The sequence below is a fragment of the Varanus komodoensis genome, unplaced genomic scaffold, assembly GCF_004798865.1.
Source record: "Varanus komodoensis strain SLA01 unplaced genomic scaffold, ASM479886v1 scaffold4, whole genome shotgun sequence".
Lineage (NCBI taxonomy): Eukaryota > Metazoa > Chordata > Lepidosauria > Squamata > Varanidae > Varanus > Varanus komodoensis.
In genome coordinates, this window is record NW_025335941.1 from 31,409,800 (window position 1) to 31,424,299 (window position 14,500).

The 14,500-nt window shown below is 42.3% G+C and overlaps 1 protein-coding gene across 3 annotated transcripts in view; it reads right to left on the reverse strand.

Annotated features, from left to right (window-relative positions):
* Positions 1-4,023: 4,023 nt before the first annotated feature.
* CD200 (CD200 molecule) overlaps positions 4,024-14,500 on the reverse strand; it is a 45,036-nt gene continuing 34,559 nt past the window's right edge. For all 3 annotated transcript variants that reach the window (XM_044441997.1, XM_044441998.1, XM_044441996.1), the window contains one exon: positions 4,024-7,173. In XM_044441997.1, coding sequence (XP_044297932.1) covers positions 7,169-7,173 — 5 coding nt within the window. In that variant the 3' untranslated portion in view covers positions 4,024-7,168. The remainder of the gene's footprint in view (positions 7,174-14,500) is intronic.

Consider the following 14,500-nt stretch of genomic DNA (forward strand, 5'->3'; position numbering starts at 1 on the left):
GGAAATTACAGGCTCGTTAGCTTAACATCTGTCCTGTTAAAGGCATTAGTAAGCACATAGAGAAAAGAAAAAGGACCAGTGTGGCTTCTGCAAAGATAGGTTCTGTCTCATTAACATTTTAGAGTCCTCTGAGAGTGTCAATAAACACATGGGCAAACTTATGGCTATTGTATACCTGAGCTTCCAAGAGGCTTTTGACAAAGTCCCTCACCAAAGGCTCCTGAACAAACTAAGCCATCATGGAATAAGAGGAGAGATCTTTTTATGGGTCAGTAACTATGGATCAGTTTCTTAAAGAAGAGAAAGCAGAGTAGGAATATATGAAAAGTTTTATCATTGGATGTTCGCAAAGAGAGGGATCACAATGCCTTTCAATTTGTTCATGAATGAACTGAACTCAGAAGTGAACATTGAAACTTGCCTGTTGACCAAGTTTGCTGATAACACCAAATCATGCAATCTGCCTGAAACCAAAAGAGAATCCTCTTATCTTCTTGGGGGATAAAAAACATTCTGCAACCCACAGTGTTTTCCAGTCAGCATGGACTTTCTTCTTGTCTGAACATGCATAGGATTCTTCCGTGAGTTATTTCCAGTCTATCCAATACCATCGTTAATTTCTGAGCCATTGCAACAGGAGCAGCATGGAGTGGAGAGCTTGCTGGTTTCATAAGCAAGCATGTAATGTGATGCAAGAGGATAGAAGGTGCCTTTCTGTATCTGGCATCTGCAAAATCTCTTCTTATTGACCCTTTCAACAATTCTGGTTCTTTCTTTTTTTTTCCCTTTCAGAATCCATACATAATTGCACCACGGGAGTAGTGAATTTCTTCCATTACATGAATGGCAGTAGTGAATTTGGGTTTGCAGTCCATCTAATCCCCCTCCCACACACACACACATATGCACACACAAACTATTGATTACTTCTGATTTTCCTCTTGGAATTTTTTCTTCATCTGCTATGATAGCCCTGCAGTCTTTCTATACATTAGGAGGGCCAGGGGAAGGGCCAGGAGGGCCAGGACCTAGCATTGCCAACATCTGGAAGAGTTCTGACACTTTCATTGTGTCATGAACTTGTATAAACAACAGTTATCCACACCTTGGTTATATCACATGTACATGATTGCAATGTATTTGATATGGGGCTCCCTTTGAAAACCATCCAGGAGCTCCAATTGGTGCAAAATACAGCAGCTAGGCAGTATAACATGAAACATGTATCCTGATTCCCCTAGGTCAAGTAAGGGATAAGGCTATAACTAGTGAATGTTGTAATTTCTGGTGCCAACCCAGCAGGAATCTGAAGCCCAAGGCCCCGGGAGTAATTCACTTCCTTTGTGAATTACTGGAGCAAATGGGTGGCCTCAAAGGATGGAGAGGTGGGGCGTTTCCCCATGGGACAGCTGGTCAGCTGAGGGGGTGTAAAGGTTGGGGAACAGAGACCATCTTTGTTTCTCTTTAGAGGTTCCATTCTGCTGCCTGTCTGACATGTGCGCTGAAGGGTCATCCTGTGTTGCCCTTCGTGCTACAGCCCTGTCGAAGGTAGACATTCTTACTCTGTAGTCTCCTGCTCCTCCTGCTTAACCCTGAGGTATTATTGCCAATCTCAGAGAGCCAGTCAACACATTTTCTTCCATGCTGGCTGACAGGTGGCAGATGTGCAAGGTTGGTGTGCAGATTCTCAGCTCCAGGGCTAGAGATCTGTCCCTAGCTTCAGACATTGGAATCCAGACTATATTTTATGGTTCCCTCCGACAGTGTCTAGGGCCATAAGATCACTTTCCTCGTTATTGTTTTATCTCTGAACATAAATACAATACACAATATAATAAGAAATAGTTGATGCTATAATTATAGAACCCCTATATTCTCCTCCTCCTCCTCCTCCTCCTCCTCCTCCTCCTCCTCCTCCATGGTGGAAAGGCAGTCTCATTTGCTAGTGATTTACAACCCCATAATACTTTGCATTACTTCTCCTTTAAAAAATTGTTTAACTACAGTGAATGTCCATGTGAATTCCTTTAGTGGTGAAGAGAGAGCTTTGGCTATTGAGTGATATAGAAATTAATGCATAAAGGATAATAAATATTATTGTAATTATGGAAAAACCATTGTTGGACATGTAGGGGCTTGCCCAGTCTCAAAATCAATATTTTTCCCTCTCATCTTTGTTGTGCTTGATTGGGCTAGTGCTCCAAGACCAGACCCCTTGTGTCCTATGCCATGATTGAACAAGTCAGGGGTTTGCTTCCTCTCCCCACCACACACACCCCACTTCTTGTAGCAACTTGGCCCATGAAGACATCTGTAGAATTCAAAAATGTACACTTTTTAGTGGTCTTTTGGTTGGCTTAATAAATGTATTACCCTAATATGCATGGATATAAAGCTTTACAGCTTCATTTCAGGAGTGAGAACGAAGAGATGTTTTAATATCTGAGAGGGATTTTGAAAGGTCAGAGTTTTGCTTCCAGGCAAACATGTTTAAAATTAGACATTTCCTTAAAGAAATTCAGTCCTGAACTGCTAATTCTGTGTGGCATGAAATGTATAGTGCAACTGTTTTGCAGTCTTGCATATTCTGTCTTGGAGGTGACTTTTGCTGAATTCAGTGGAACAAACTTTTGTGTAGCCATATGGCAGATTGCACTGTAAAGTTTGTCAGAGGGATTTTTTTAAAAAAAATTACCATGACTGCCACATCGAGTTGCTGTGATTGAACTAAAGAACATCCTTCTGAAATCTGATATATTCATTCTTTGTTATTAGTGGGAGGATTTTTCTCATGACTTGTTAGCCTGCTAAAAATGGAAGCTGCAGTGTTCAGAAAAAAATTGCAAAAGACTGGAAACACAAAACTTGGGGTTTTAAATTAACCCTGTATTACAGATTTTTCCCATTTAAAAAAAAAAGTCTCAATAATAATTCAGTGGTTATTTCTTCATATTTAATTTGTGACTTAGAAAAAAAGCCTTATGAAGAATTACATACTTGAAGTAAGTCTTATTAGATTCACTTCCTTCTAGATAAATATGGATTGGATTGGGCTGGGTAGAAGCTTCTGAAAAAGAGCCAAAATAACTGCAAATCTCCCATGAACTCTCACAGCTCAGGTCAGTGGAAAATGCTGGGGAAATTTGGAAGAAAACTGCCTGAAGTCAATATGAGGTACACGCATGCTGCCAGTAGGGTGAAAAGGGTTTCATTTAGGACTGCGTGTTTGGTTTTCTGCCTCCTTGCACTTTGTGCAACCATGGATGACCTCAGAAAAAATGCACAACAATATCAAGAAGGATGACCTTCTTAACCCAGCATGTGTTTAGCAGTAGCTCTGGAAAGCAATGTGCTGTACTTTGGTCTTGAAAAAGCTTCCAGTATTGTCTTTTCTCATGGCATGCAGGCAATTCTGTAGCCTGCTACATAATCTGTACCATTAGAAAGAAAGCTGAGCTGACCCTTGAGGGATCTCACAAAGTGTCATAGAAGAAAGGATGTGCAACTGACTGCTTTCTTCAGTGTCACATGCAGCAGCAACACAAAGCAACACGTGCCACGAAAGATGGATACCGTGTGTGCAGCATACACAGGGGAGTCCATTCCTGGCAAGTGCTGCACAAGGGCCTGCTGCATGTGGAGCAGAAGATGGATAGCATTCCGTTCCTAGCAAGCGCCCCATGAGCACTGGGGGCACTCACCAGAAGCCTGGGCTCAGGGTTGCAGCAAAGCAGACTGGGATTCGAGGAGCCAAGCCCAAGGAATCCAAAGGATTCCCACCCACCAAACACATTCCTCACACACCCGTGGTCTGGACTGCTAGAAAAATTACGTGGATCATGACAAAAGAATAACAAAGGCCACATGTAGAAACACGCATGGAAAGGTGGGATCAGTTCCCTGAAGATAAATTTGCTGCTGTAAATTCAGGTTGTTTCTTCACCTATGGACTTGCTATTCAGTCTATTCTAGGAATTCCCAAGTAATTGTAGGATGCTCAAAAGGATTCTCCAACAAGAAGGCTTTGTTTAAGAATATTTTAGTCTGTCTGTCATCCTCGCATAACCTGGAGGAGTACACAATAAGACAAATCATAACAGCAGTACAACAGCATAAAATTAAAGCAGTCTTCATAAAGCAATGCAGCAGTGGCTAAAAACAACCAAAGCAACCTAATCAAAACAGCAACATTAAAATGGGCACATAAATAAGTTGAACACACCTCTGGACATAAACCTGTAGGGAGGGCATTCCAAACTGTTTTGTTGCTCCATAACTTCCTTCAATGAGAGTATATGGAAAAAATCAATAATACTAAGACAACCTTCCCTGACAGACATGGACACTGATATTCTGCTGTTCTGTTTGTGCATAAATGCATAGGAGTTAACAGGCCAGAAAAAACAATGCTTCACAGAATCCTCCACAGAAGTTCTCTAAAGGCATAAAGCATGAAAGCCACTTCTGTACAGTAGGCCTCTGAAACTGCAAGTGTGCACATATATATGCAAAATATCTGTCTTAATAAACTTTGCACTTTCCTGTATAGGAAAAAGCTGACTTTGAAAAATGATTGCCTTCCGATCTGGATGAGAAAGTAGAACGTTAATTTCAGTAAGCCTCCCCACTCTCTGTCTTTATCATATCAGTTCTGCTTAAGAAAAGGAAAGGAAACAGACTACCCACTTACTACATTGGCACCAATCTGTACATCATGTGCAGGCAGATGGTGTTGCTGTTGTGCTTATGTCTCCCCTCTTTATTCCTTTTTCAGACTAGATGAGCAGTCTAGTGCTGGAATGTGGTAACTGGGAATGCAAGAGTGTGAGTGATCTTAGCCATGGTGTGCAATGAAACATCCTTACACTTGATGATCTTTTCTTGCTCCTTCATTGCTGCCCTTCCAAGTCTCAATCTTCTTCTGATTTCTTGACTTCAGACTCCTCTTGAATTGATGACCGAGCCAAGGTACAATTTTAATTTCTTCATTGTTAAACAGCAAAGTTCTGTAATTCTTCTATAGTCATGATTTTTATTTCCTTAATATTCAGCTGCAGTTCTGCTTGTGTGCTTTCTTCCTTCACTGTTATCAGGAGTAGTTTCTAATAATCGTTGCTTTCTGCCAATAAAATGGTATCACCGGCATGCCTTCCATGGATTTTGACTCCTTCCTTGGATTCTGATCCAGCTATTATGATATGTTCTGTGTATAGACTGAACAGATAGGGAGATAAAATACACCCCCGTCCAATGCCTTTGCCATAGGAAAGCATCCTAGGCCTCCATATTCTGTCTTTACAGCAGCTTCTCATCTACAATACAGTTTATGCATTGGGATGACCAAGTGTTGAGGGCAGTGAGAATATGACTTCTCTTTCTCCTGCTTCCAATTAATTAGTCCATTTGATTTTTGCTTTGTCATCTGATGATATCTATATATATAGTAATCTGAGTGGCTGCTTCAAATATGTATTTGTGATAAGCAGATTGTTAGCTATACAGAATTCTGAGTCATTCTCTTGCTTTATTTCTTACCTCTAGGCCAAATTTTCCTACAACTTTTGATTCTGCTTTGTTTCCTACTTTTGCATTCCAGTCAACTAGGATTCCTACCATGTCTTGTTTTGGTGTGTTGCCCATTTTCTCCTGAACATCTACACAAACATTTCAATTTCTCCTTCTTCAGCATCTGTTGTTGGAGCATAAATGTGAATGATGGTTATTGTTAATACATTTTCCACAGATTCTGACTGATATAAGACAGTCGGATTTTGTGTTCTCCCAGCATTAGAAAGATCCATTCTCTTTTGCTGATTGACTGTTACTTCTGAAGAGGGTGGCTGCATCTTAGGCTGGTGTCTCTGCTTGATGGTTCTGCCTTGGGTGACCCAGCTAGGAGACCATGCTGAGAAGACAATTTGGCCACTTGGTGGGATTGCTTATAGCTTCTCTGACACTCTCAAAAACTCTCACTGTGTTAAAGTGTGCATCCGTGAGGGGGAATCCAGAGACTACCATTTCCAAAAAGTTTATTTTGAAAAGTACACCTAAATTAAGTTAAATCACTGCATTGCTGCAAAAGCTTAAAATGCTATCCAAATTTCATTAATCTGTTCATGCATTCATTATTTTTATTAAAAGAACATCAAAGTGTAGCCACCTGCAGCAATTTCCCATCAGAATTTTAGATTCTTTGGCAACATATTATTTTGACAGAAAAGCCGAAAGGGCCCCATAAAAAGCATCCTATCCGTTTTTTATGAAAATTTCTTTATTTGGTTTCTGTTAAGTGAAATACAGCAAATATTTTCATGTATTCAGTGCAATGGTTTTTTCCCTTTTATTTCCTTTTCATAAAATATAGGAAACAGTTCCATATATTCAGTGTGACAGTTGGTGCTGTTTTTATTTTTAATCGAGGTAGCCAGCAAGGAGCTTATAATGAGGGTAGTGGTGTCATCAGGTCAGAATGTTGGGGCAGAAGTCTAGGGCCCCACCATAGGACCAAGACAGATATTGGGTGGGTGGGTTCGCATTACACCCTAAACCCCTTGGGAATTTTAACCATGCACAATGATTTAAATTCTGAAGGGGCTTCCCTGTGCCTGACAGATGATCTGGCACAGCAGGGTACATAACTTCGCCACACTTGGTCCTCCTGCAGATATTTGGGGTGGGGGATGTAGCTAGAGCATTGATGGGAGCAGAAATGGCAGCTGCCAAAAAGTATCTAATACAAACTTTGGGCAGCCAACAACCCATGCAAATGCTGGGTTGCTCATGAGTGTTCCTGTTCTCCTGGCAATAGCAGGTGCACTGGACAAGAAAATTGTGGGTGAAATTGCACTCAGATTCCTCCCAATCCTGGACTAGTGCCCATATAACAGGAAATTTTACTGAGATTGTGCTCATTTGAGCCATTTAGCTTGAAATTGGCAAATTACATTCACACAGCTTTTATGTGAAGTCAAGAGAACATCAGTGCCAAATAATTTCATTCCTGTCCTGTCCTCCCACTTTTTTTCTTTCTGATTTGTTTGGTGGATTCTTCTTGTCTGAAAATTTGGTAGCAGCAGCAGTCTGTTCAGTGTAGACTGGCAAGTATTACTGAGGAATTACTTTTTGCTTCTGTGAAACAATCTCCCAATGGAGTTCACTGAATTGTGTATCATCCTAGAAGAGAAAAGAGATATTGTATAAGGCTGTAACCCAGTGTTTTATTCTTGTGTGAGGTGAATGAGAACCCTTCTCACTCTTCCACCTGAACATGCATTATCTTCCCTCCATCCTTTTCAGAGGATGGGCCTAGAACTTTGGCCAATTTCTCCCTTGGATAATCAGTCTTATCCCATGTCTTTATATCTTCATTGCTATTATTCCATTCTAGAGCCCATTTTATCCTACTATTTTAAGTGTTTTAAAACATAATTTAAATACCAGTCAATCACTTCTTCAACCTTTTGGCTAAGATCAAGTGCATATGTTAAATATGTTTCAGACTACAATGCTCACGTTCAGCGAAGATTGTCCACACTGACTGGGGCTTATGGAAACATCTGGATGTCACCAGGCTGTCTACCTTGTCTTCCTATGTTGTAAGGAGTCTTGGACAAACCACTAATCTTTATCCTCCCACTGTGGCATGATCTCCCTACTCAATTCCCATGTTTTTCTAACATGCTGTAAATGACCAGAAAGCTTTGGCTATTGGGTGGCAGAGAAAGGAAATACATAACAGTAAAGAATAATAATTGATGGGGTTCAGTGGTTACCATGTTTGCTTTCCCACCTCAGCACTTCCACCACCTGCTCCACAACCAGAGAGCCATTAGCAGTGTCTGATGAGACTTCGTCAAGCAGGAACTTGGAGCAACCCCACCATAATGACCAAGTCTTAGGCATTATCAGCAGGGGGTCCATCTATAACTTTAACAGTGGATGTTGTAGCATTGCAATGAAAGAGTTATTGTCAGGCATTTCTGAGAATTACAATGCAGGCAGGAAGAAATGTATCATCAAAAAGAGAAAAATCTGCATATGCTCATTTATATTGTAGATACAATTTCTGAAATAATTATTGCAATGCATATAGAATATATGTCACTGAACTGTGGGAAATGGTGAGCAGGTAGCCGGTGTGCTACTAGTGCAGCCTGCTGTCCAGGTGCTACCTGCTGATGGCAACCATTCTTTTTTATCTTGAAATGGAACTGGACAAGTCCTTCCAAGACGGTAGAGTCTGATTTTTCTTCCCACAGAGAAAGGAACAAAATGCAGTCCAGGAACACTTGAGGAGAGCAAGGTAGGATGGTATGAGAAGGTGGCACTGCACAGAAATGGATATTAATCAGATCAGCTTGCATTTTCCCCAGTAGTGGTTAGAACTGTGTTTTCCTCTCTGAACTGATTTTTAATAATCATAATCATAATTTGCCTAGTAACTCCAGAAAGAGATTGGACTACAGTACCAGGGATTCCAACTACAGAAACACTTGGATTTCTTCCAAAGCTAACAATTCACTCATTATTCCCTTCTCTTCTCAGAGATTGGTGAGAAAAAGCAACTGAAAGCTCAGAAGCAACCAAACAAATTTCCTTAGCTCCTAGCTTGAGTGTATAAGAAATGGGAGTAGGAGATATCATGGGGGTTCATATTGGAACCACAGAAAAGGTGAAGCCCCTCTCCTCCCATACCACAAAATCAGCCGCAAGTGGGATCAAAACTTTGCCTTTCAGATGACCCTAAGCAGTTACCCCTATTGAATTTCATTCTGTTGCTCTCTGCCCTGCATTCTAACGTAGCTTTTTGGATGCTTCTTTTTGTGAGAAATGCTTTTTCTCAAAACAGCCTCCATTCTCACTGCATGACTATTATAATCCATTGCAAAGAAGTGTCCCTTTTTTTAAGTCACCAAAACTGCTTCCTAAACCAAAGACAAACATCACGGAAAATGAAGGGCAAGGTCAGGCTCCTCATGGTAGGAGTACATCCTGCATGGAAGAAAAATGCTGCTACTGTTTGGGAAGGATCCAATTTCCACTGTCTATAGGAAGCAGTGGTTCTGAGAGTGGAGAGGGCAGCTCTGACGGCTCCACATTAGAACTATGGCATTGTGCCCTCCATTTCCTTCAGTGCGTTCAGGGTAGACTTTGAAAGGCGTTTCCTTCGCAAGAGGAAGGCACTAGATAGTTATGCTGCCTCTTGAAAGAAACAATAGAAAAATATAGTTCCCCCAAAAGCATCCATTTCTTAAAGCAGCAGCATACCTTTGCAACTCTCCAAGGCTGCTTCTTGTCAATCAGTTTGAATATTAAGGTGCTTCCTGACTTTCCATTTGCTTTCCATTAGAGGCTGCAATCCTATCCATATGAACATGAAAGCTTTTCCCATTCAATACACTTACCTCTAAGTACATACGCATAGGACTGTGGCCTCAATGTGCTTCTCTCCCCCTCTTTATTATGACAGTCTCCTGATCAAAACATTGATCCCCACTTTAACGCTGTCCTTAGGCATGTTCTTTGTTCCTCCTGGCTGCTCCTGCTTGCTGATTGTTAATCAGCATTCAGTGGCCATGTCACAGAACAACAAGGGGCTCATGACTCTTCAGTTGTAAGAAAGAAAGGGGAAAGAACTGGCAGCAGCAGTGCTTTTTCCCTTTAGGAATGTTCTTTCTCTGCCTCTCTATAAGTCACATTACAGAACCACTGAGGGGTGGCTAACAGAATTTCACAAATACTTTAGGGTTTCATTCTAACATTCAGGAATTTACGAGACTTTCCTCATCTGTATGGTGGGGAATCACACATGCACCATAAACACCTTACGCAGAAAGATAGCATGTGTGTGATCTGGGGATCATTTTGCATCACAAACACTAGTCAAAACAAGCCAATTTCAAACCATGAGGCTGGTGAATATGGCCATTCTCTTAGAGTTGATTCATACTTGACTTAAAAATCAGACATGTACCATCTTATAGGCTGCTCCCAAAACTTATCTGTACAGTCATAACTGCCCTTTTCTTTTGTCTGAGGAGAAAGCTGGAATTACCTTTCCTCAGGGCATTTGGCTTCAAGATATGAATGTACAGGAAAACACTGCCCTGCTTTTCCCCTGATTGCACTAATCTGACTTAATGTAACCTTTTGGAATTTCAGGCAGGATATGTATTCAGATAAAAGACAGGAAATAATGACAATGTTGTGCTGTTAACTCTTAAGAACTACTTTTGCTGGGAGAAAGAAATGAATACTAGAAAGCCAGTTGTCCAAATTTAAGAAAAGGTTAGCTGAAAAAAATGCCCTATATTTATAAAGCAGATGTTGAAAATGTAGCTATCCAGTTAGAGTTTGCAGGAGAAAAGATTGATTTTTAATAGTGTTCTCATGCAAAATCTAAAAAATAAAAATAACATCTTAATTGCAAAAGGTGTTTTCCCTATTTCTGATGAATGCTGGGTTTCTTAGCTTCTCAAGGTGTCTGCAAGTCAAACCTTTACTGGTAAAGTAATGCATTTAGATGCTTGAGAAGGAGTTGTAGCTCAGAGGTGAAGAAAGTGCTTTGGATGCAGAATGTCGAAGGTTCAGTTGTATCCACCTAAAACATAATGTGACTTTCCTGACCTTGTTGGACTAGTTTCCATTGGTCCTAGACAGTATTGTTGATGCTGAGTGATAACGGAGATGTAGGACAAAATATCTGGAGGGCAACAAGTTGCCCATCCCAACCTAAAAGGGAATCTGATTGGAAGGGCAGGGCTGGAAGAATCCTTGAGCAGCAGCTGCCTGACAGCTTGAGGGACCAAAGTTCTCACTCAGTAGCAGTATATAGATTTAAAGCTTCCCCCCATATTTTCAGCGATCATGCAAGGCAGGAGCGGGGTGGTGTCCACATGCCTGCTGACCACATAGTTGGTAATCCCATTTTTGACATGCCTGCATTTCTCACACCTCAGCAGGGTTTCTAGCACTGTAGTGAGTAGGTATGTCCACATGGAAGAATGGTTTGCAGGTGTGATGAGATCATAAGAAAAATCCTACTGCATCAGTCCAAAACTACAGCTGCTCTCCAGCATTCTGTTCTCACACTGGCCAAGACTGTGGGGAACCCACAGATGATCCCTCAAAAGGTGGGAGGAACAATTCGTATGGGCATAATTCCTAAGGCAGCTTCACGGGTACAAAAATAATTTATCGCTATTGCTGCCTGAATGTTGTTAAGTTTAAAAAGTCTCCAAATTAAAACATTTACTCCATTTTTTTCTCTTCATGGGAAAAAAGAGTTTTCAAAGTAGTCATTCACCCCATCACATATTATTCAAGCTGAAGGGATGCTCATGTGGTCAAGGTGCGGTGCCACTCACGACAGATAAGAGATGATGGATTTCCCTGGTTCTGTCTGCACTATCCAAACATTAGGCATGGGTTCTTTGTCTGCAGGAAGTCTACACTAGATATCTATAAATACAGAATTTCCCCCTGCAGATATTCATGCCTAATAGACAAGCACATGGATGCCACATACAGCCTCATTTGCAGGATAAGTGGTACAGCCCGTTGATGGTGTGAGCATCCCTTTGGGCAGGGCCTCTGCTGAATAGGAAAGCATGTGCTTTGCATGAAGAAGGTCCTTGGTTTGCTTCCCAGCAACTCCAGGTAAGGCTAGGGAAGACTCCTGCCTCTTCGCAATACTGGAGTATATGCAACAATGGTCTAACTCAGCTTGAGTCAGCTTCCTAGGTTCTCCTCAGTAATGTGAGAAGAGGGCTAGTTTGTGCATGGCTGCTTGCACCCAGAGAAAAGACAGCTCCAGAGGGAGGAAGTGATTGTTCCAGGATATTGTTGACATCTAAGGAATTTAGCTGAGACAATAGAACAAGGATAAACCTTCTACAGAAAACTGAAGCATATGTGATAGATACACAATTGCTTATGATTCATTCTATCATCATCTCTGGACCAAATTAAGTATAACTCGAAGAACAACCTGCTCTTCTTCGTCGTGGCCTCTGTGCATCACACATATGGGAAGATTAACAAGCTTACCATAAAGGAGGAGGGGAGGTGTCCTCAGTGAAGAATAGACAAAAGAACAGCTCTGCCAAAGGAGCAATCCTGCCGAGCTCGAACATCTAGACAATAATGTCTGGCAAAAGTACAAGGGTTTGCCCAAGTAGCAGCTCGGCATACATCATCGAGTTGGACCCCCGATGCAAAGGCGGATGAGGTCGCAACGGCCCTAGTTGAATGGCCTCGAGGGGCTATAGGCAAATCAATCTTAGCCAGTTGATAGGATAAGGTTATAGTATGGACTATCCACTTGGAAAGTCTCTGCGAAGTGACTGGATTGCCCTGATCCCTGGTGGAGTATTTAACAAATAGTCTATTTGAATGTCGAATAGATTCAGTCCTCAATCTGTAGAAGGCTAAGCAGCGCTGAATGTCAAGTGAGTGCAAGGATCTCTCTAATGGAGTCAACGGTGACGGAAAAAAGGCAGGTAAAATAATATCCTGTCCCATATGAAAAGGCGTAGTCACCTTAGGAAGAAAAGAGGGGTCGAGGCACAAAATGACCTTTTCTCTATGAAAATTCAGGTAAGGCGGGTCTATGCGGAGAGCACAAAGCTCACTGGCCCTCCAGGCTGAGGTGACCGCCACAAGAAACGCTGTCTTCCAGGAAACCAGACGCAAATCTACTGTTGCCAATGGTTCAAAAGGAGCTCTCTTAAGCGCTTGCAGAACCACAGAAAGACTCCAGGTAGGCATTACTGGTCTGATTGATGGATTAATATTATGCAGTCCCTTAAGAAATCTCTTAACAATAGGTTGAGAGACGATAGGTGATCCGTCAACTAAGCCACGATGGTAGGCTATTGCTGCTGTATACACTTTAATTGAAGACGGCTTTAATCCGGAATGGTGCAGTTCTAATAGGAACTGAAGGATTTGATGTATAGATGATGTAAATGGAGAGAACGAATGAGACTCGGCAAAGGTAGAGAATCGTCTCCATTTAGCCGCGTAAGATTTCTGTGTGGACGGCTTCAAAGCAGAATCGAGGATATGTTGGATATCAGGATGCAAGGCTGTCGAATTCGATGGGTCAAGCCTTGAATCTGATGGTGCAGAATGAAGAAGGGAAGAGGGAACGCTGAATCAATTGGACTCGATGGCAGGATTCGATTCAGTTGAAGTTGTCATCGATACCGGTGGTGCAATGGTAGCTATCGGATTCGCCACGCTGTTAGGTTCAATGACAGCAAGTCTGGGTGGCGAAGTGTACTGCCCTGTTGGGTTATAAGGTACGGAAGCAGTGGTAGATGACGGTATTCCCCATGAGAGATGTCGAGTAGTGTTGCAAACCAAGCTGGACGTGGCCACCAAGGGGCAATTAGTACCCCCGAGGCTCGATCATATACTATCTTCGCTATGACTCTCATCATAAGAGGGATTGGAGGGAAGGCATAAAAGATCATGTTGTTCCATGGGATCATGAAAGCATCCCCTCAGGATCCATCTCCGATCCCTGCTCTCGAACAGTAAGCATTGCACACCTTGTTCTGTTGGGTTGCGAATAAGTCCACATCGGGGGAACCCCAGCGATGAAAGAGATGGTCGCATGTGTGAGGATCTAGCTCCCATTCGTGAGAGATGAACATGTGCCTGCTGAGGAGGTCTGCTTGCACATTGTCCGCACCAGCTAGATGAACAGCCATCAGCGTAATGTCTCTCAGAATGCACCAGTCCCAATTTTTCATTGAAAGTCTGGCCAAAGTCGGTGACTTTGTTCCCGATTGTTTGTTCAGATATAAGACGGTAGCTACGTTGTCCGAAGTTATCTGAATGACCCAGTGTTGGAGAATGTCTTCGAAAGAGCGTAGGGCTTTGAATACTGCCAACAGCTCCAGGAAGTTGATATGATTCGTGGACTTTCGATGCTTCCATGTGCCTTGGGTATATAGGTCGGAGCATATCGCTCCCCATCCTAGAAGAGATGCGTCGGTACCGAGGGTTATCGAAGGACATCGTGCCCTGAAGGGAACTCCGACAGCCAGATTGGCTGGTACCAACCACCAAAGTAGAGAATGGAGCACCGAGGATGGGATTCGAATTAACTTTGACGGTGGGTCTCTCTGAGGGTGGAACATCTTGTTGAAGAGAAGTTGTAACGGACAGAGTCAAAGCCTGGCGTGCGGCACCACAGCAACCGCGGAAGCCATATGTCTCAGGATCCTCTGAATGGACTTCGCCAGGACTGTCCCGTCTCGTCGCATTTGATGGATGTGGCAAGCAAGAATCTGTTGTCTGTCCCCAGGAAGGAAGGCTTTCTCTAATGTTGAATCCAGGCAGGCTCCAATGAAGGTAGTCGTCTGCGTCGGAAGAAGAGAAGATTTCTCGGTATTAATGCATAGGTCCAGATCATCCAATAAGGCACAGGTTGTACGGATGGATGCAAGGAGTCCTTCCCTAGACTGGGTCACTAGCAGCCAATCATCGA